Source organism: Gambusia affinis, linkage group LG24 (assembly GCF_019740435.1).
Source record: "Gambusia affinis linkage group LG24, SWU_Gaff_1.0, whole genome shotgun sequence".
NCBI classification, from domain to species: domain Eukaryota; kingdom Metazoa; phylum Chordata; class Actinopteri; order Cyprinodontiformes; family Poeciliidae; genus Gambusia; species Gambusia affinis.
Genome location: NC_057891.1, coordinates 2,396,547 through 2,420,067, shown reverse-complemented (window position 1 = coordinate 2,420,067; position 23,521 = coordinate 2,396,547). Strand labels below are relative to the sequence as shown.

Sequence of the window (23,521 nt, the reverse complement as noted above, 5' to 3'; positions counted from 1 at the left end):
TGATGTTAAATATCTTTATTTGCAGGTTTATTCAGACAAATTATACATCTGTCAAGAAAACAAAGGAGTCCGTTAATTAAACCGATAACATCCATCAGAACAATGAGGCCAATCCTTTGTTACAAGATCTCATCCATGCTGTTACATTCATTACTTGTTTGGCGTTTTTGGATATTCATGTCAGAAATATGTTGTGTTTTTCTGGAGTTCAGTGGGATTTTGGTCAGGGGTTGTTGGACAAATGTTGAAACCTGGAGATACAACAGTCTAAAGTAGACGTCCTGAAACAGTTAATAAAGTATCATGAAAGAAAAGGAGCCTAGTAAAAAACACAACTGAATAATAATATGAAAACATTAACTTTCTGATAAAATCAATTTCCCAACAATGACTATGATGCAAAAGTTATTTATATATTTTCGTGGAAATATACTATTTCCAAGCACTGTTCAGGTAAAATCACTCAATCAGGTTTATTCATATATTGTGTATAATATAGCGAGAGCTCATAGGACAATCAGTAATGAAGCAAGTCTGGATGCAAAGCACTGCCAAGCAAAAACTACACATGGGTTTTATGCAAGGTTATGGGATGCAGCTGTGGAAAACAAACTTCCAACCTTGTACATGAAACCCAAATAGTTATTTTGGTGAGAGTTCATAAGCATTTCATATAACATGACTAGCAGATGTGACCTTATTGTAATTTTTCCATCACAATATATATATCTATATATTTTTTTCCAGATAAAAGATGGATGTTCCTGAAAACTGCTCTGAGATCAGAGTTTCTATGGGACATCCAGTTCTAAACTGGTTTAACTGGTTTCTGTGATGGAAGTTGAAGTTTCTCTCCAGTTTCCAGTAAAGCATCTTTTTCTCTGAGGAGCTTTGAGGAACATTTTCATGTCAACAGAAGGAAGAAGCAGCAGAGAAAAGAGGGTTGAAGTGTCTTTCATGGCTTCAAAGCTGAACTGGAAATGATTCCCATGTTTCCATTCTCAGACCAGTTCTGGTTCCAAGATGAAAATGAAACAGAGAGAAAAAAGATCAACTTTCCAGTTGAATCCAGTTCAGATCAAAACTCCATCAAGCCTCTAAATGGAGCCCAGTTTGAATTGGATCTTTATTGATCCAAAGAGACAAACAATATCAGACACTCAATGACAGACATGAGAAAACAAACAGGAGGAAAATCTTGGAGGTCAGAGGTCATCATCATGATCCAGTCAGAGTCTCTTTAGACTCAAACTGCTGCAGCTTCAACCTCTGAGGATCAGCAGGACACAGAGACCATTCTCTACTGAAACCTAAATGTCTGCCACCTGCAGAGAGAAGAAGGAAGCAGAGATCAGATCAGTGAGTGTTTCCAGACTCTCTCCAGCAGCAGTCAGTGACGCAGCACATCCACTCGATGCCACAGTTTGATGAATGAGGACCACTGACTGTCTCTAGACATGTTGGACGGCTGGACGCTGGAGTCCAGCTGGACTTCCTGGAGACATGGACACAGCAACAACACTCATCTTCACACCCACACAAACACAGGAACACAGCAAGCTGCTGCTCCTCTGATTGGCTGATTGCTGTCTCCGTGTCCAATCAGGAAGCCTGAACCATTCTCCTCCCACTGAGAAGCTGCAGCTTTACTGGGAACACTGGATCTTTGCTTTGATACTAACTGGGTTTAGTTCAATATGCTGACATGTGATGAAATCACTACAAACATTTACTTACTTTAGATCATCTACAAGATCCTCCAGCTGCTGAACATCTGAATCCATCAGGTTGTTTCCCAGGTCCAGTTCTTTCAGATGGAGGCTGTTGGACTTCAGAGCTGAAGCCAAATAATCACAGCTGATCTTTGACAAACTGCAGCTCCACAATCTGAATAAAGAATAAAAGATGAGCTGAACCAACAGGATGCAGGTTAACCAGTCCAACAGAACCAGTTAAAGATTCTCATGAATATTAATGCCAACAAGCTGCTGCTTCAATAAAGACCTGCTGACTTCAGAACCAGAACCAGAACCAGAACCTGGTACTGGGTCGTGTTGTGTTGGAGGATTTTAGTCAGTAAAATCATTCCAGGTTCTGATCAAAGTGTTGAAGCATCAATCATTGATTATTGATTTGTTCCTGTCAGATTCCAGGATTCACTTTTCTAGACTGGGTTGAATGACCTTTGACCTGCTTCACATGAGGGGGATTTCTACACACCGGGGGTCCGAATGCTGTCCTGTTCTGACCTCAGGTCAGCGGGTCCAACTCAGTTACACAGAGGGACTAAATTAAACTCTGGATCCAAGTCCAGGAACAAACTCAGAAAATATTGATTAGAACAGAAGAAATGAACTTTGATTTATGATCAATTATAAATAATTAATCACAGAAATATCAATAATTATATTATTAAAATACCTCAATGTCTCCAGTCTGCAGCCTTCAGTCTGTAGAAAACCACAGAGATCCTTCAGTCCAGAATCTTCCAGGTTGGTTCTGCTCAGGTCCAGTTCTGTCAGATGGGTCGGTTTGGACTTCAGAGCTGAGAACAGAGAAGTCCAGCTGGTCTCTGACAAACTGCAGCCCAACAATCTGAATAAAGAATAAAAGATGAGCTGAACCAACAGGATGCAGGTTAAAACTGAAATATGAACAAATAAATAATAAAAATGTAGAAAATTAATTTCCCTGAATGTAAAAGAAACTTGATGAACTGATTCCAACATCTGATCCAGTCAAACTGGTTTAAAAAGTCCAAACCAGCAGAACCAGAACATTTGATCAAAACAGAAACTCAAAGTTTTTCTAAAAGTTTCTCAGGATCTTAAATTCAGTCGGATGTTTTTTTCTCTCTCCATGTTTCCTTCCAGACTCTGTATTATCTGACTGCTCTGTACCATCATTTATCTACAGATATTTTATCTCTCCAGTTTTTGTTCATTAATCTATTAATAATGTTTTCTTGCTGGTTGTATTTTAACTGCAGCTCATTGATAATTATGACAGATGTAAACAAGTTTATTTCAATCCGTCTAATTCAGCGTTTTACAATTTCCATTACAGCTCACATTCTGAAAGTTGATCATTTTCTCATTTTGTGCTGATTCAGTTACTGAAATATCAACTAGAAAATATTGAGTCTTTTCTCTGTCAGATTGATGAGGGTCATTTAGTTCAAGTTCTGAATCCTTCATCAGAGATGCTGCAGAAACGGGAACTTTATCATAAAGGAACAGCAAGATTGTGAAGATGAATCATTTTAAAATCTATTTTCCAGGTAAAACATGAGAATGATTTCAGTGAACTGATGAAGCTTGTTGCATATAAAGAATTACAAAGGTAAGAGCTCACTTCCTGTCCTACAAAATAAGAGCTGAATCAAGATGTTTGAACAAAATGACTTCAACACCAAAACCTTCACAAAGTCAGTATTTACTGCAGGACTGTTAATGAATTATTTTTCTATTATTTATGTCTCCTTAATGTCCAGGAACTCTGCCAGAAGACTGTGGTCATCCTGATAGAGTCTGACTGTCACAACAAACTCAGGTTTTCCTCTAAGTTGCTCTCAGTGGTTTGGAGGACGACTGACTTGGAATTTGCTCCATTAGTGGAATTCACACTAAAATGGAAACTCATCACTTGCTTCCTTTTTGTTTTTCTTCCTGCCAACATCAAACTCCTGCATGTGCTGCAGCTCCATATGATCAGGCAGTCGAGTCCACAGAAAACTTCTCTGTTTCTAGGAACCATTTCATCCAGAGTTGGTCGACTTTCTCTGTCCATCTCTGTCAGACTGTGAACCTTTAGTCTGAGCTTGTGGAGAACCTCTCCTAACAACCTGCTTCAGATTCATGTGCTGCAGTCTCTGCTGGTTCTGAAGTCTGGGACCAGAATATTCATGTCCTGAAGAACCTGCAGCCTGTTGAGCTCAGAGAAAAACTCAGTTGTCTGGATTTTTTCAGATGAAGATGAAGTTGGTTTCTGATTGAAGCTTCTGATTCAGGAAATGGATAAAGGGCGATTCCACCTAATTTTAATCAACTATCAGCATCTTTAATCTACTAGAGTTAAAATTCTGAACCACCTGGACTCTTTAAACCTGGACTGGATTATTATCAACTAATAGCAGAAGATTTAAAACTAAGTGTGGCATTTGTGGATCTTCAATAAAGGAGATTTCATTCTCTCTCTTTCTGCATCTTGACCTTTGACCTGCTTCACATGAGGGGGATTTCTACACACCGGGGGTCCGAATGTTGTCCTGTTCTGACCTCAGGTCAGCGGGTCCAACTCAGTTACACAGAGGGACTAAATTAAACTCTGGATCCAAGTCCAGGAACAAACTCAGAAAATATTGATTAGAACAGAAGAAATGAACTTTGATTTATGATCAATTATAAATAATTAATCACAGAAATATCAATAATTATATTATTAAAATACCTCAATATCTCCAGTCTGCAGCCTTCAGTCTGTAGAAAACCACAGAGATCCTTCACTCCAGAATCTTCCAGGTTGGTTTCGTTCAGGTCCAGTTCTGTCAGATGGGTCGGTTTGGACTTCAGAGTTGAGAACAGAGAAGTCCAGCTGGTCTCTGACAACCTGCAGTCATTCAATCTGAATAAAGAATAAAAGATGAGCTGAACCAACAGGATGCAGGTTAAAACTGAAATATGAACAAATAAATAATAAAAATGTAGAAAATTAATTTCCCTGAATGTAAAAGAAACTTGATGAACTGATTCCAACATCTGATCCAGTCAAACTGGTTTAAAGAGTCCAAACCAGCAGAACCAGAACATTTGATCAAAACAGAAACTCAAAGTTTTTCTAAAAGTTTCTCAGGATCTTAAATTCAGTCGGATGTTTTTTTCTCTCTCCATGTTTCCTTCCAGACTCTGTATTATCTGACTGCTCTGTTCCATCATTTATCTACAGATATTTTATCTCTGCAGTTTTTGTTCATTAATCTATTAATAATGTTTTATTGATGGTTGTATTTTAACTGCAGCTCATTGCTAATTATGACAGATGTAAACAAGTTTATTTCAATCCGTCTAATTCAGCGTTTTACAATTTCCATTACAGCTCACATTCTGAAAGTTGATCATTTTCTCATTTTGTGCTGATTCAGTTACTGAAATATCAACTAGAAAATATTGAGTCTTTTCTCTGTCAGATTGATGAGGGTCATTTAGTTCAAGTTCTGAATCCTTCATCAGAGATGCTGCAGAAACGGGAACATTATCATAAAGGAACAACAGGATTGTGAAGATGAATCATTTTAAATCTATTTTCCAGGTAAAACATGAGAATGATTTCAGTGAACTGATGAAGCTTGTTGCATATAAAGGTAAGATCTCACTTCCTGTCCTACAAAATAAGAGCTGAATCAAAATGTTTGAACAAAATGACTTTAACACCAAAACCTTCACAAAGTCAGTATTTACTGCAGGACTGTTAATGAATTATCTTTCTATTATTTATGTCTCCTTAATGTCCAGGAACTCTGCCAGAAGACTGTGGTCATCCTGATAGAGTCTGACTGTCACAACAAACTCAGGTTTTCCTCTAAGCTGCTCTCAATTCCACCTAATTTTACTCAACTATCAGCATCTTTAATCTACTAGAGTTAAAACAGTACAACACCAAGACCAGGGATGCCCAAAGTTGGTCCTCGAGGGCCGGCATCCTGCGTATTTTAGTTCTCTCCCTGGTTTAACGCACCTGGATCAAATGATGGCTCATTAAAAGGCCTAAGAAAAACACTGGCATGTTGAAAAGGTTGTTGGTTCTACCAAGGAGAGAACTTAAAGGTGCAGGATGCCGACCCCCGAGGACCAACTTTGGGCACACCTGACCTCGACTCTTTAAACCTGGACTGGATTTTTATCAACTAATAGCAGAAGATTTAAAACTAAGTTTGGCATTTGTGACTCTTCAATAAAGGAGATTTCATTCTCTCTCTTTCTGCATCTTGACCTTTGACCTGCTTCACATGAGGGGGATTTCTACACACCGGGGGTCCGAATGCTGTCCTGTTCTGACCTCAGGTCAGCGGGTCCAACTCAGTTACACAGAGGGACTAAATTAAACTCTGGATCCAAGTCCAGGAACAAACTCAGAAAATATTTATTAGAACAGAAGAATTGAACTTTGATTTATGATCAATTATAAATAATTAATCACAGAAATATCAATAATTATATCATTAAAATACCCCAATGTCTCCAGTCTGCAGCCTTCAGTCTGTAGAAAACCACAGAGATCCTTCATTCCAGAATCTTCCAGGTTGGTTCCGTTCAGCTCCAGTTCTGTCAGATGGGTCGGTTTGGACTTCAGAGCTGAGAACAGAGAAGTCCAGCTGGTCTTTGACAACCTGCTGTCCCACAATCTGAATAAAGAATAAAAGATGTGAGGTGAACCAACAGGATGCAGGTTAAAACTGAAATATGAACAAATAAATAATAAAAATGTAGAAAATTAATTTCCCTGAATGTAAAAGAAACTTGATGAACTGATTCCAACATCTGATCCAGTCAAACTGGTTTAAAGAGTCCAAACCAGCAGAACCAGAACATTTGATCAAAAGATGAGTTGAACTATTTCTGCTGGTTCCTGATCATCAGCTGGAGACCCGACTTGGTAACTGGATCAGAACCAGTCAGTTTATTCATTAATGGCCTTTGGGTTCTTATTAAAGCTGCTGAAAGTCAATGGAGGCCATTATTTCCTAAGGAGACGCGTGACCTGATGAAGCGTCAGTCACGAGCGAGGCTCCAACTGACTGGACGGCTGTCAGACTGAAGAGGACAGTTCCTCTCTGACCCGCCCAACAGAACCACAACCTGCTGCTGTTGCAAACCTCACTTTCATTCATTTCATCTAGATTTGTTTGTCTACAATCAGTCGTTTCTTAGATGTGATCATTAATGATGATTTAAACTTGTCAGTGTTTGTGGCTCGACTGGAGGAACAACATTTCATTATGGATGTAAAGATGAGAATCAGAAATGAGAAATAAAAACAATCTGAATCTTTACCAAACTGAAACATCTCCATCATTAATTTACATCATTTGAATTATTTTACTCATTTTTGCTCATCAAAATTTTAAAATTTTTAAATCAGAAAAACAAAAGTTCAATAATCAATAATTTTATTGGAAAACAGAACCAAACCTCAGATTCTTCACTTTACTGACTGAACTCTCAGGATCTCAACCACAGGATTCAGATCAGATTCTACAGAAGGATCGATCTGGTATGAAGTCGTCATCCGATTGATTTCAACTTTGTTCGATCTTCAATTTTGGATCAAAACCTACCAAGTCTGTGATTAAGAGAATCATTCAGTTCTTAAAGTCAATTCTCAATCTGATTGATTAAAATCTGCTCATAATTTAGCATCTGATCAGTGTGGATCTTTCAATCTTCAATGATTATGGGATTTAACAGCGTTCATTCTGGTCTGAATCCTCGCGCCATTCAGTCTGAGTTGACCTCAGGCTTCATGTCCTCAGACCTTCAGCTGCAGTCAGATGTTGAAGATCTTCTATCATCTGTGAAGGAAAGTTCAGTTTTCTCTGCAGCATCTGATGGAGCTGCAGCATCAGAGCCTCAAAGGAGCTGCAGCAGCTGATGAAGAGGCTGACTGAGCTGAATGAAGGAAACTACTGGAGATGATGGAGAGGAGGAGGAACTGCTCACAGCTGGGACTTGGACTAGACCCTTTGGCTCCTTGAGATCTTCCGCCAGGCAGGAAGTGAGTTAGAAATGAAGTGAGCAGAGCAGGAAGTCCAGCCTGCTGTGGACCTCTGGCATCTCTGGGTTTGTTTAGCCAATATCTGCTGCAGCATCTAGAATCATCATCATCATTAATAATAGTAGGATATTCTATAGAAACAAAGTTCCCAGCAGCAGGTTATTAAATGCTGCCACAGAGGAAACTGGGAGCAGAAACCAAACACATGATGCTCCCAGTTCTGTCTCCGTTCATCTGCTGGATTTGATGCTTTAACAAAGTAGAAAGTGGACAGTCGTCAAACTGCTGCAGCTAGAAGCTTCAGATTGTTCTGGTCGTCCTGCAGAGCAGCAGCAGAACCGGTCCTGCTGCTGCTTCAGGTCTGAACCTCTCAGACTGTTGATCTGAGAGGAACTGGGACAAACTGGTTGGAAGAGGGAACCATGTCTCTGCAGTGGTCTGTCCGTCGTCTCAGAGGAACAAAGGTTTGGATGTCAGAAGAAATTGTTGCTAAACTCCTGAAGAGCTGAAGACCAAAACCCCTGGAGGAGACGGAGCGTTTGGGTCCAGCAGCATTTTCATGGTGAAGCAGTGAAAGTTCTCCAGTAACTAGAAGAGGCTGGGATGTCTAAAGAGTTGAAGCTCATGTCTCTCCAGGTCTTCATGGAGGACAGCTAACAGCTTCAACAAAGGCTGCAGATGAAGAGTTGATGAGGAAAATGGTTCCAGCTCTGGAAGCTCAGAGTTCTCAGAGCTTTGGGAGGATCTGACAGAAACCAGAACTTTTTCTGGACCAGACAACAATCACCACATTTTGGTCTCATTTACAAACTCAGAGGAAACTAGTGGGAGGAGGAAGAGGTGAGGATGATGATGGAATGAAGAAGATCAACACTGTTCACAAAGTTTCTAATTAATGCAATGGTTTATTTTAATGGTTCAACTTTTCATTAAACCTAAATAATTATTTTATAAAAACAGTCAAATATCCTAAAAGGTGAATTATGGAGTAGCGGCTCAATGAATGAAGAGAAGATTAAAGTTAAAAAGTCTCTCTGGTTGATTGGATCTTTAAGAGAAAACAGATTTTCTAGTTATGAAGGTTTTTATTCATTTAAACATGAAAAGTGATAAAAAGTTAAATATTTTTAAAATGATCAAAATGTGTAAAAACCAGAAGCTGCAGCTGTCCTGGATGATCTGAATGTTTAGATGTTTGAATGGATGAAATAATCCAGAGGATGAAGGAAGAAATTAAAGACCAAAAACATCCAGAAGCAACTTGAAGAAGAAGAAGAAACAGGAGGACAATATTGCTGAATCAGCATTCACACAATGAAAACATCTGGACTCACCGAGCCTTTCTGCAGTTCCTCACAGCTGGAACCAGTCTCCATCGTCCTGATGCTGATGTTTTGTACTTCTCCAGGTCCAACTCATCCAGAACCTCTGACATCTGCAGCATGAAGGCCAGAGCTGAACAGTCAGTATCTGAGAGCTCCTTCCCTGAATCCAGCAGCCGTTGGATCTCCTGATAAAATGAGAGATCGTTCATCTCCATCAGACAGTAGAAGATGTTGATTCTTCTGTCAGGAGAGATTCTATCAGTGTTCATCTCCTTCAGGTTGGTGATGATTCTCTGGATGGTTTCTGGACTGTTCTCTCTCTGACCCAGCAGATCTTCTAAGAGGTTCTGGTTGGACTCCACAGTGAGACCATGAAGGAAGCGGACAAACAGGTCCAGGTGGCCATTTTCACTGCTGAGGGATTTCTCCATGACTTTCTTCATAAACTCATCCAAAGATAAGGACAAATAATATTTTCCCAGCAACATCTTGATCACTTTTGTTTTCCTCCAGGTGGTGAAACAGTGGAGCATGTAGACTGCAGCCAGAAACTCCTGGATGCTCAGATGAACAAAGGAGTAAACTGATTTGTTGCGCACTCCTCTCTCTGTTTTAAACATTTCAGTGAAAACTCCTGAGTACAATGAAGCATCTTTGATGTTGATGTCACACTGATTGAGGTCTTTGTCATAGAAGATCAGGTTTCCCTTCAGCAGCTGATCAAAAGCCAGTCTTCCTAGAGACACAATCAACTTCCTGTTCTCTCGACTCCAGATTGATTTTCTCTTTGTTCCTCTATCAAACTTTTCCTCCTTGATTTTGAGTTGAACCTCCAGGAACTCTATGTACATCTCAGTCAGGGTCTTGGGCAGATCTCCTCCCTCTCTGGTCTCCATCAGATTCTCCAGAACTTTAGCAGTGATCCAGCAGAAAACTGGGATGTGACACATGATGTGGAGAGTTTTTGATTTCTGGATGTGGGAGATGATCCTGTTGGCCTTCTCTTCATTTATGAATCTCTTCCTGAAGTATTCCTCCTTCTGGGGGTCAGTGAACCCTCTGACCTCTGTCACCATGTCAACACACTGAGCAGGGATCTGATTGGCTGCTGCAGGTCGTGTGGTTATCCAGAGGAGAGCAGAAGGAAACAGTGTTCCCCTGATGATGTTTGTCAGCAGAACATCCAGTGAGCTGGACTCTGTAACATCAGTCAGGATCTCATTGTTGTTGAAATCCAGATCAAGTCGACTTTCATCCAGACCATCAAAGATGAACAGAACCTGAAACGTTTCAAAGCTGCTGATTTCTTTGGTTTTAGTGAAGAATTTATGAATCAGTTCTAATAAACTGAACTTTTTATCTTTCAACATATTCAGCTCTCTGAAAGTGAATGGAAATATGAAATCAATGTTCTGGTTGGTTTTGCCTTCAGCCCAGTCCAGAGTGAACTTCTGTGTTAACAGTGTTTTCCCAATGCCAGCCACTCCCATGGTCATCACTGTTCTGATTGATTCATCACTTCCAGGTGGGCTTTTAAAGATGTCTTCTCTTCTGATTGTTTCTTGTTTCCTGGATGCTGTTTCAATCTGTCTGACCTCATGTTTCTGGTTGACCTCTCTAGTTAACCCCTCTGTGATGTGGAGCTCTGTGTAGATCTGGTTCAGAACGGTTTTATTTCCATGTTCAGCGACGCCTTCACAGAGACTCTTGAACTTCTTCTTCAGAAACTCTTTAAGGTCACGTTGACACCGAATATCAAAATCTGAAGAAAGAGACAAAGACAGGAGAGGAGACACTTCAGCTGAACAGAAGGAAAACAATAATTTTTTAATATTCTCAGAGACAGTTTGTGCATCAGCTTCAATGAATGAGAAAAAAGTAAATCAATAAATAAAAAGCTCAAATTTGATAAAAACTCTGCATGGTAAGAAAAACTATAAACCTGATTCTTACTGCACAGAGCTGATTAGAATTAGTTTTGATCATTAAAACTCTTTCACGGTTTTCTCTGGTTGAAGGTTCCAGTTAATCAGACAGAGTTCCCACAGAGTGACCTCTGACCTTTGAGATTTATCAAAGTGTTTAATTTGAAATGCCATTCTTTTTGAACACTGTCTGAAAACTGGAAACAAAAAACCAAACTGGCCACTTTATTAGGTACACCTGTCCAGTTACTTGTTAATGGTTGGAGGTGATAGAAAGGTAGCAGGAGCCGAGATGAAATCTCATTACAGCCCATCTTCAACACATTGAACCACGAATGGATCCAAGATTAGTTACAATAATAGACTTTATCGGAGAAACATTTATTTCAGATGTAAAATCAAAATCTGATGTAAAATCTGACACTACTGTAGTTAAGTTTACATTCTGTGAAAAGAAATTTGTGCTCATGTTTTTGTCTGATGCTTCTGTATCATTTATTTTAGAGGTTCTTGGTGCAGCGCACCCTACAGGCAAGGAAGGGAACAAGTTTTTCAATAGTTCGGATCATTAGACTCAATGCAGTGTGAACGAGAACTTCAGTAGCTCAAAATGTTACAACATTTTGGTCCCAATCAAACTGAGTCTACCAGACTAACAGATGTGAAAAAAGCCTTAAGATCAAAATTTTACAAATTTTCTGTTGCACCTGAAGCTAAAGAGATTCTCAGTAGCACAAACTCCTCCTCTGATTTTCTATGTAAAAGTTTTGGCTTTGACTGCATTAATCGTCTGTCCTGTACTGACCATGCTGCGACCACTAACCACCTTTCTGTGATTGTATATATGCTCATGAATATTTACATCAATGGTTATCTGAATATATTCCAGGTTTGAGTTTGTTACTCTGAGGAACAAAATGCAATAAAAAACAGAGAAATGATGCAGCTGTGCTCAGAGTTCTGTCAGAGCTGCAGTTTGCACAAACATGAAAGACCAAACTACGTAATATTAACTGTTTTTGTTGGAGAATTGAAAGGTGACTAAACTCCTAAATATATATAAGTAAAGGAAATAATGCACTCCAGACTCAGGTTCTTTTGCTGCTTTAGGCGAGTTGGGAGATTTATTACTCTGTTACACGGATCCTAACATCAACCTTTTTTATACAATCTCTTCTTTACTGATGTGAGTTGGAAAGTTTCGACCAAACGCAAGGGAAGGGAGGGTCAGTCTGACCCAGAGAATCCTTTCGCAAAAACAACTCCATAAATAGTATTTCCTCTCTTACATACAGCAATAAATTTCTATAAGACAAAGTGAAAAATCTGGTTTCATTTGAGCCCATCAGAACCAGAACCTGGAGGTTCTCCATTGCTTAGTGTCGATGCAAACATCAGAAAGTTGACCACAGCTGTTTCTGTAGATTTAAGAGTAAATCTACAGAAGTATTTATTTTATCTCTGTTGGCTGTACAAGTTGTACAAAACTTTTTCATTAACAGTCATTCAGGGTAAAAAAAATCCCATCATAATCCATATTAACCTGTCAATTTATAAACTTGAATATGTTATAGTAATGACATGTTAAAATGCATTTAGTTTTCATTTGGTTTAATTAATTTTCAAAAAGCTGAACCCTGATTATTTTTTGACATTTACAAAAGATGGACAGATGTGAGATCGGAACAATAGATGTGAGTGACCACTCACCTGTATATTTAACAGTAGACCTTGGCTTACAAAAAGGAAATAATATATGGAAACTAAATTCAGGTTTGCTTAATAACCAGTGGTTCAAACAGGAAATACGGAAGGAAATTAGTTTTTTTTTTTTAGATCTTAATGACAATGGAGAAGTATCTCCATCGATATTATGAGACTCTTAAAGCGGTTCTGAGGGGAAAAATTATAGCAATGTCATCTCCCTTAAAAAGATTGAGAAATAAGAGATCAGAGGAATTGCGTAAGAAATTAGAAGATCTGGAACAAAAACATAAACAAAAATGTACACCAGATATACTGGAAGATTTAAAGAGAATTAGAAATGAAATTAATGATATGGAAACACAGGAAACTATGAAAAACCTCATGTTTCTTAAACAAAGACACTATGAAGGCGGATCAAAATCTATGAGGGTCCTAGCATGGAAACTAAAAAAGAAAACAGCAGAAAATACAATCCATAGAATGAGAAACCCTAAATCAAAATTGTTAAAGAACAAATTGAATGACATCCAGGAAGCTTTTGAATTATTTTACAAAACCTTATATTCAAAAATCCCTAGAGGAACTATAGAAGAAATTGATGAATATTTGAACTCAGTAGAACTACCTTATATGAACGAAGAACAGAATAGAAAATGACATCAGACATTACAGAAAAAGAATTACGAAACACAATAAGTAGATTAAAACCATGTAAATCGCCTGGTCAGATGGATACACAGCAGAATTTTATAAGGAATTTCAGGAAGAGTTGATGCCAATCCTCCTCCCTTCATTAAATTGGATTCTGAAAAAAGCTCAAACACCTCCGAGCTGAAAGGAGGCAATAATCTCAGTAATAAATAAAGAAGGTAAAGATAAACTGGATTGTGGATCATACCGACCGATATCTGTTTTAAATATTGATTATCGGCTTTCACTTGTCTGGCCATTATACTAGTAAAAGTAAAAGATCTCCATTGTCATTGAGATCTAAAAGTATTTCTCCCTTCCTTAATACATAACGATCAAACTGGTTTTATACGACAACGTCAAACACAGGACAATATAAGAAGGACATTACATGTTATAGATCACATACAAAAAACTAAACTGAAAGCCATTGTTATCAGTATAGATGCGGAAAAAGCATTCGATTCAGTTGACTGGAATTTTCTCTTCAGGGTCTTGCATAAATTTGGACTACATAATACAATAATAAAAACAATACAGTCGTTATATAATAATCCCACAGCGAGAATTAAAGTTAATGGACATTTATCAGACAGAATTACTTTAGAAAGAGGGTCTTTAGTAAGAGTGTGCGTGGTCACCGTTACTTTTTGCATTATATTTAGAACCAATAGCCCAATCGATAAGACATAATAAAGATATTAAAGGAATAATTATCGAAGGAATAGAACATAAATTGGCCTGTTATGCAGATGATATATTAATTTATGCAGAACAACCGTCCCACTCTCTCCCAGTTTTGATGCAAGTATTCAAACAATTCGGTCAATTATCAGGGTACAAAATTAATATTAACAAAACTCAAATGCTGTCATATAACTATACTCCACCACAGGAAATCCAAAACACTGGGACACTGACCCTTTTAAATATCTAGGTATTATTATACCAAAGGACCTCGAAAAACTATCCATCCATTTTCTTTACACCCTTCGTCCCTAATGGGGTCAGGAGGGTTGCTGGTTCCTCTCCAGCTGCGTCCCAGGTGTGAGGCGGGTTCACCCTGGACAGGTCGCCAGTCTGTTGCAGGGCAACACAAAGACATACAAGACAAACAACCACTCACACACACACTCACACCTAGGGAGAATTTAGAGAGACCAATTAACCTGACAGTCATGTTTTTGGACTGTGGGAGGAAGCCGGAGAACCCGGAGAGAACCCACCATGCACAGGGAGAACATGCAAACTCCATGCAGAAAGACCCCGGGCCGGGAATCGAACCCAGGACCTTCTTGCTGCAAGGCAACAGCTCTACCAACTGCGCCACTGTGCAGCCCGTCCTCGAAAAACTATTTGAATATAATTATATTCCCATGCAAAAAAGAATTAAAGAGGATATTACAAGATGGAATCTCACCCCTTTTCTAAGTTTTAGCTCAAGAATTGACTCGGTTAAGATGAACACATTACCCAGACTGTTATATTTATTCCAAACTTTACCAATTGAAATAAATAAATAAAAATTTCAATGAATGGGACAAACTAATATCAAGATACATTTGGCAAGGTAAAAGACCTAGAATTGGATATAAGGTTTTACAGCTGGAAAAGAAAATGGGAGGTTGGGGGTTACCTTCCCTTAGAGATTATTATTTAGCAGCACCAGCAACAACACTGATATACTGGTGCGACCCAACATGTAACGCTCAATGGAAGACTATTGACATAAAGGCAACACCCACTCCTGGACAGGCAATTATTGCTGACGCAAATCTACAAAGTTTTATAAATAAAATAAATAACCGGTGGATGAAAACAACCCTTAGAGTGTGGAAAACTATAGTTAAAAAAAATGCACTAGAGAACAACCTGGCAATCATAAAATGGATCGCATATGATTCAGACTTCCCACCAAACAAACTGGACACCAGGTTTAAGGACTGGACATCCAAGGGAATCGCTGCTCTGTGCACAATAATGAACAACTAAATCTTAAGTGATTTTGAAACACTCAAGAGAAAATATTCTTTGGACAAACAGGACTTTTATTGATATTTACAAATAAGAAATTTTGTTAACTTAAAAATTAGGCCAATTACTGACAAGAATATAAACCTAATGGAAATTTTTATTAATGCCTATAAATCAAAAATTAAAGGGAAAATTATTTCACTTATCTATAAAAACCTAATAGATCTCAAAAACAATTCAACCCTACATATCAAAACAAGATGGGAGAAAGAGGGAAATTTAACAATAACAGAGGAGGAATGGATGATAATGTGGAGATATCAATGGACATATAATAAATCTCTACAATGGAAATAATTTGGATGGAAAAATCTGGTAAGATTCTTTATTACACCTGCTCAGAAACACCAGTATGATGAAAATCCTCCTGCATGTTGGAGAAAATGTAGAAATCAAAACGCAAACCATTATCATGTCTTCTGGGACTGTCCAATTATAAAAGATTACTGGAAAGAGATAAATAGTCCCTTACAAGATATTTTTAAGCAGAACATTCCTTTTGAGGTCAAGCTTATGTATTTTGGCCTAATTCCTCAAGAGGCTTCAAAAAGAAATAAATATTTACTGATTATTTTATTAGTAGCAAGTAAAAAAAACATTACAAGAAAATGGCTATCACAAGACAAACCGACTTTAGACGACTGGATCGACATAACATTTAACATGTACAAAATGGAAAAAATAACAGCTTCTCTCAATCATAGGACTGAACAATTCTGTCAGTGGTGGCAGATTTGGGTAGAATATGTAAAACGTAAAAGATCTGACTTAATTTTTTCAGACTAAACTCCATTAATTCTCCTTGGCAATCCACTCTTTTTTGATAGCTATACTTCATAATTACTTTATATGTTTTTTTTGTTTATGTATTTATTTATTTTATTTTTTTATCTTTGTTACGGTTTGTTCTTTGCATTTCTAACTTGATTCTTTTCTCCCTTTTTTTGGTTTCTTCTTTCACACTCTCTTTACTCCTTGCTTTATAATCTTTCTCAGGAAAGTGAAGTAGCACTTTTGTTTTGTCTGTTATTATATGATGGCCTACCTTATTTCAAATGTTGAAGTTAATCGTGTGATGTAGAGGCCTATGTTTATGTAAATGATACTTTCTTGAGAATCAATAAAGATAAAAGGAAAAAAAAGCTGAACCCAGAATCCATTGTCTCATCAAACATCAAGCAGATTAATATATTTAACTCTTTTTCTGTTAAATAGAGTTAAATTTGTCATGACAGACTGTGTCTCACCTGGACCAGAAGAGTCAGAGGACAAACCCAGCTGGTTGAACAGAGTCGGATCTATGTGATGAAGACGTTTGATCATCAATCTACAGGTATCGATGGTCTCACGGGCTTTGTCTGCTCTGGTTTGGTTCTTCTGCAGTATACCCTCATCCTCCAAATCACCCAAGATGTGATCTGACAGAAGGCCATCAAGGAGCCGTTTCAAGACGTCATCAGAAACTCTCTTCACAAACTCACTGCGAACCTTGAAAAGTTTTTCTTCTGCAGGCAGAAACAGAAACAGGATTCATTCAAACTGACGTCTGAGAGAAAAACATGATGAAGATCAACTCTTCATGTTGCTCCATCCAGATTCCCCTCAGAGTCTGTTGATCAGATCCTCAGGTCTAAACCTGTTGTTGTGTTTCTGCCTCATATCTGAGTGATGACACTGATTCTGTCTACATGAGAACAAATGAAGCTTCTGGTTCATCACTTTATTTCCACACTGCAGGAAGAACAATAAAAGAAACACATTCTATATATAAAGCTGAACTATTTTAGAAAAATCAGAAAATTCTGATATTATTGCTAAATATTGTGATGAAAACATTGACTGATTAACAAACATTTTCATCACTGTTTTCTTTTCTTTACCATCGTCATCAAGTCTTCATCTCAGTCTCAAAGCTTTAGGATCTCTGTCACCAAATGTTGGAATAAAAGACACAGCAAGTCTTTGAATCTGAGATGATAAATTAAATTCCTGTATTGAAGTTCACAAATCAAACATGTTTCTAAAAACCTCACAGCTGGTTATAAATATTCTGCAATTAAGACGAAACTAAAAACCAACAGCAGGTTTGAAGTCTTCAAGTATTTTAGTTTTTGAAGTAGATCAGTGAGAAATTATGTGGAATTGTCCTTTAGTCATTTTCTGAAAACACATAAAACACTTGAATATCAAAATTAAAATCTGGATCTGCCCACAAATAATCAATTATTACACAATCATTATCTGATTGATCTCTTTATCCATCCTGTCTGCATTTCATTCCTCTTAACCCTGTGATGTGCTGGTGTAGCAGTGTGATGTTATTACACTAGATTGTAAAAAGAGAAGCTATTCCGGTAGGAAATTATATGAGCACTTCTAGCTTTTATTTAGAAAAGTCGGCAAATCCATTGTGGAACAGCAGGTAACTTCCTGTCGCAGAATTATTATTTTTATTAAAATTTAATGTGTTGCAAATGAAAATGCAAATTATAATCTTTACTGTTGAATATATTGAGTTCATAAATTATTGTTTTGACTGTTACTTTGGGATTTTAAAAGACAAGTTAACGGGTCATACCATTATAGTTTGTTAAGGGTTTTCCCACGCTCTTGGTCGCGCTCTTTCTGTTTGTATTCCGTGGGAGAAGGCATGAAGTTTTGTTTTCTGTGTTCGATCAATGTTTTTAAGGATAACAATTGACAATTTGATTATTGTTCTTGTAAAATGATGTGCTTTGGAGCACTTGAATTCTGTTAAACGCTGATAGAATTGCGTTAGCAGCTATTTTGATGCGCTTATGCTAATGAAACATTGCTAATGAAAATGCTACATCCATGTGCTGAAAATAGTATTGTTCATGGTTAAACAGGCGCTGTGGAGCACTGTGGAGAAAAAGCCTGTTCTGAAATACTATTTTCTATTTGAATGCAGGATCATTAAAAGTACCATCAGATCAGCTGTTGTCCGGCTATTATTCCTCAAAAAGACACAACGCAGATTCAACTACGCTACACTGGAACCCAAATAAAATTAACTGTAAGTCTCATCATATTGATCCTTGGTTATGGTGCAAAGTGACCCTTCAGAATAAGTGATAAATTGTTTATTTTTCTGAACTGGCTCCAATTAAACCAGAGTTACCAACACATAAGTTCCAGTTACACCAGCTGAAAGAATTCATCACAAAAACACTTTTAAACCTTAAATTTCCAAATCTCAACTAAAGATGTGAATCTGGTCCAACAGAGATTACAAGAGGCTCTGATTGGAGGAGTTCAGTCTCACCTGGAGAACAGCTGCTCTGATTGGCTGTCAGCCGTTCAGATCCTGTTCTGGGTCGTTCTTCACACTGGGGGCAGGAGGAAGGCCCAGATGGAGCAGACTGGTCCCAGTAGGACCTGATACACTGTCTGCAGAACCAGTGTCCACAGCTGGTAGAGACCGGATCCATCAGAACCTCCTGACACAAAGCACAGCAGGACGGCTGCTCCTTCTCACCAACGCTGTTCTTCTCCCTCCTCCTGTAAAGACATTTCTTCATCAGTGAAATATTTCACTCTCAACAGCCTGGAGCTGTTCTACTGAAACTGAAGATGTTCATGAAGGTCCACCACAAACTGGAGACCAGAAACTGGGTCAGAACAGAACCTCAGAGCACTAATGATCTCTGGTTTGAAGTTCTTCATTGTATCATGACTGATACCAGTGTTTCCAGTCTGGAAGCTCCGGTGCTTCACTGGGTTTAGAGATAATCTGAGTCGTTGCTCCTCACATTGTTGGTTGTTTTTGTTTTCATGCAACATTTTCATCACTGATTCATTCAGACGTTCATTCAAACTCTGATTTACTGACCAACATCCTTCATGACTAACTTTAAATTAACATCTCAGTAAATTAAGTTACTGTTTATTGAAACACTGAAGATCAACCAGTTAATATCATTTATTTTATATCTCTATAGATTCACATGAATCAGTTAGAATCAGTTTCTTACTTTCTGTCTGAGGGTCCAGGTTCAGTACTGAACTCTGGAGGTTCTGCTCTGTCCTGATGCTGATCTTCCTGATCTTCCATCTTCTAGCCTTTTGGAGAGAGAAACCAGAACCAGTCAGTCCAGTGATCTGGTTCCAGTAACTGTCCTGTGAAGCAGAAAGCTGGTTCCCATCATGTGTTCAGAGGATCAGAGTGAATCATTTGAATGAATGAGTGAACATTTCCTATGAACTAGTGAACCTATTTAGCTCCCACAGTGGACTTGAACGCATCATGACTCTATTGCAGCTCTCTATGGAGGGAGTTGGTGTGCAGAAGGTTCTGAGGGAGCAGCAGCTCAGGTCGGGTCCACAGTTCTCCTCCAGACAGAACCAGGACCAGCTGAGGTCTCAGCAACATGTCAGCCTCTGTGTGCAGCTCCACAGGATTTCCTCTCAGCTAAAGAGTCACAAAGCAGCTTTCAGGGACCACAGCATCCAACTGAGGTACCAGTTGGACCCACTGCAAGGAATCCTGGGTAAAGAGCTGCTTCAATAGGGGGATGAAGCCCCCAAAGACTCAGCGAGGCCTGAAAAATATTTAGTCTATTGATCCGTCTCAGAATAGAAATTCAATATAAAGAGGGACATTAATGAAACATTTTTAGCTAGAAACTGAAGTGTAAATAGTTTCTTACCACTGATATAAAATGTGTTTAAATTATTATTATTATTATTGCTACATTTAAAGATATTATAAAGTTCTTTTAGGGGTGCACCATTGCAGTTTTCTGGCCGATCGCCAATCTTTAAAAAGCGTAACCTCCCGATAAGCAAATTCTTTTGTTGAGTTGGCAACTGGTTCTGGATCAGTCAGTCTGGATCTGGATGCATTTTTCCAGTTGAGCTTTGAGAGACAAAGAGTTTCTTCCTGCTGTAAGGAGCAACAAGAGGAAAACCTGGAAGAAGACCAAACTCAGTGAGGAGGAAGAGAAGAAATCTGTGGACTGCTTAAAAGCTGGTTCTGATCCGCAGACAAGAAAACATCAGTTTCTGATGAACCCCAGACTGATGAGGGACGGAGTGATACGTTTCACTTCCTGCTGATTTCAACAAGCAGAGAAACTAGTTTACAATGTTTCTCTGCTCTGCACATTTATTGCTGCTGACACCAAACGATGTAAACCGAGCGGCAGGAACAGGAAGTTACTCTGGAACAAAAATCTGACAGAGAATCAAACAGTTCTGACTCTTTTCTCAAGAGAAAGAGAAAAAAACTCACTGAGCTGCTGAGAAGTTTCACTAAAAAGTGATTTTACCTTTAACTCTGAGGGAGGCTTGATTTAATTCACTCGATCTTCAGAGCTTCTCTTCTCTTCCTGCTACTTGTGAAAAATGAACCCGCATTCTGGTTTAAACAGCAAAATATTCTTAGAAAAACGCGGAGCGGGTTTGTTTCAACTTTACAAATAAATTTGTTGCATAATTTGGAATATTTCTTCCTACATTAATCACCGTGTGTGAAGTATCTGGTGTTGGATCATGAAAAACGTCCGTCTTTCCAGAAACAGAAGACGCTTTGTGTCTTGAAACCCTCTCATCTGTTAGTACAGCTCCAGAGAGCCGAGAGAGACACGGAGGGACCCGGAGAAACAACATTTACCTCTGTTAACGAGTCAACGAGTTATTTCCATCCTGCGGCTCAAAATGGACGCTGTTCTGAAGGAGATCAATGTTGGTTTCACTTTCTTTTTTGACAGTCAGGTGTCTTGTGTTTTCTTCATTGTCTACAATCAAAGTTTAATTCATCTGAATAAATATTAACAGTTAAATTTGAGTTTACAGAGTGAAACTAAACTAGAATAAAGAAAGAAATCTTGAACTTTTTCTGATTTGCTGTTTGTGAAGCAGATTTTTTCATGGATTCAGCAGAAAACCAGCAGAACAAACTATTTTTATTTTTGATGGTGAGCGCTCACTGCCCTCTGGTGGTGAGCTATCGTAACTACACATATTCATGTTGACTCAACCAGACCATTTGTTTAACTTAATTTATTCTCATTTTCAATTTTATCGGTTCAAGTAAAATCAATTTCAATGAATGTTGTTAAAGAGCCACTGCAGGGTTCATAAATGGAAAAGAAAATTTAATTTACTTCAGAAAAATCTTCTCAAAATGATTAACTTTCGATAATTTTGAGAATCAAGGCCTGAAAAAATATAAAAAATGAAAATGTGCTGAGATCAGAGCGGGATGAACATATCTAATGGAGAAAAATTAAATATAAAGAGTTAAAATATTACTAGTTAATATTACTTAGTGTATTAGTTAATTGTATGACTGAATTAATCTGTGAATAAACTTATTACACTTAAAATAATATTATGTTGCTGCTGTTAATTTAATTTAAATACTTTTATCTGTTTGTAATGACTATCTAAGAAAAAGAAAATTATATAGTGTTGGTTGAAAACCTCAGAAGAATTTAATTTGGTGCTTTTGAATAAGCATTTCAGGGAGGAAAAAGGAAAACTAAAACGTATTATTTAATATGAAAGCTAACCGAAAATATTCATTAATTTCTGTAACTCTTAATGTGAAAGTACCTAACGGAAGTGAATATGGTGTGTAAATTCTCTAGCTTTGCGTTTTGAGTTATTAAAATAACTCAAAACGCAAAGTAAATAACAGCTATTTAGAAACAGTAACGGCAGATGGAATTGTAGTTACCTTAAAAAAACAGAAGTTACATTTTATTCAGTTAAAATCCTTACAAAAATATTAACTGTGGGTAATTTTGAGAATCACAGCCTGGAAAAACTACAAACATTACAAAAAACATTAATTAGTGGTAAAAGTCAACCAGCTGAGATAAAACAAGCTAGAGGGAAAAAATAAATAAATAATATTAGAACAGAAAACTCAAGGAAGCTTTTAAAAATATTTTAGCATTGTAGTAAACAGAAGATTATTTACATTTTTGGGTTTCTTTTTAACAAGTTACTCACTCTATACTGCAATTTTGTGGTGACTCACTGTAACTACACACTAAAGTCATTCAGACGAGCTAAATGATAAAATTGAATAATGATAAAACTTTGAACGATTATTAGTGGACTTAAAGACAGACGTTGCTGTCCAGCATCAGAGTTTGGCTCCATCAGCCTCTCCTCTCCTCCTGTCTCTCCATCAGCCTCTCCTCCTGTCTCTCCATCAGCCTCTCCTCTCCTCCTGTCTCTCCATCAGCCTCTCCTCTCCTCCAGTCTCTCCATCAGCCTCTCCTCTCCTCCTGTCTCTCCATCAGTCTCTCCTCTCCTCCTGTCTCTCCATCAGTCTCTCCTCTCCTCCAGTCTCTCCTCCTGTCTCTCCATCAGTCTCTCCTCTCCTCCAGTCTCTCCTCCTGTCTCTCCATCAGCCTCTCCTCCAGTCTCTCCTCCAGTCTCTCCATCAGTCTCTCCTCCTGTCTCTCCATCAGTCTCTCCTCTCCTCCTGTCTCTCCATCCGCCTCTCCTCCTGTCTCTCCATCAGCCTCTCCTCCTGTCTCTCCATCAGCCTCTCCTCCAGTCTCTCCATCAGTTTCCTCTCCTACTGTTAAGCAAACTAAGCAAGTTGTGCTCTAGCTATCAAAGTAAAATTTATATATAACAGGAAATAATTTGACTATTAGAAAGTTTAAACACTCCGAACTCCGTGGTTCGATTGGCTGTGGCATGTGCGACCAGCTGCGTTAGGATGAAGTTCCAAACACCTTAAAAATACACAAAATACATACAATGTTCATCCTATAGTCCTCCTCTACCCTCCTTTGGTCCGCCTCTCTAAACAAATAGCATCTAGTTACCTTGGTGTCGCTAGCTTAGTCCAATCAGCATCGGAGGCGTTCGGTCAAGCTCGGTCAAGCTACGTCTCTTGGCTTTAAATCTCAGGTGGATGGTTCTCCTTTCTGAACATGATCAGGTCTTTTTAACCTCACCAATGTGTAAAACTTTAACAGGGGCCATTTTGTTTAGTTTTCTTTCCCTCCAAAGATTGGATCTCGGTGTAAAAACGTCTTTTGACTGTGATCACCTTTACAGGGACCAGGTGGTTTTACAGAA

At 38.2% G+C, this 23,521-nt stretch overlaps 1 protein-coding gene and 2 long non-coding RNA genes across 7 annotated transcripts; all 3 read right to left on the bottom strand.

The window, feature by feature from the left end:
- LOC122827130 lies at positions 1-2,303 on the bottom strand. Its single transcript, XR_006369958.1, has 2 exons — positions 1,738-2,303; positions 1-1,325 (listed from the first exon to the last, which is right to left on the bottom strand). It is a non-coding gene; the product is annotated as an uncharacterized LOC122827130 (long non-coding RNA).
- Positions 2,304-4,565: 2,262 nt separating this feature from the next.
- Positions 4,566-7,265, bottom strand: LOC122827136. The gene is made up of 3 exons (XR_006369966.1): positions 7,188-7,265; positions 6,227-6,400; positions 4,566-4,623 (listed from the first exon to the last, which is right to left on the bottom strand). It is a non-coding gene; the product is annotated as an uncharacterized LOC122827136 (long non-coding RNA).
- Positions 7,266-9,002: 1,737 nt separating this feature from the next.
- Positions 9,003-21,191, bottom strand: LOC122827057 (protein NLRC3-like). Of its 5 annotated transcripts, none has more exons than XM_044109607.1 (5): positions 20,743-21,159; positions 19,447-19,591; positions 18,738-18,973; positions 16,699-16,956; positions 9,003-10,857 (listed from the first exon to the last, which is right to left on the bottom strand). In XM_044109607.1, the coding sequence occupies exons 2-5, from the start codon at positions 19,524-19,526 to the stop codon at positions 9,101-9,103; spliced, it is 2,331 nt and encodes a 776-aa protein (XP_043965542.1). In that variant the 5' UTR covers positions 19,527-19,591; positions 20,743-21,159; the 3' UTR covers positions 9,003-9,100. The 5 variants fall into 5 exon arrangements, with proteins under 5 accessions (XP_043965542.1, XP_043965541.1, XP_043965544.1 ...); XM_044109606.1 differs by having other exon boundaries at positions 19,447-19,534; XM_044109609.1 differs by having other exon boundaries at positions 19,447-19,534; positions 20,939-21,159.
- Positions 21,192-23,521: the final 2,330 nt, after the last annotated feature.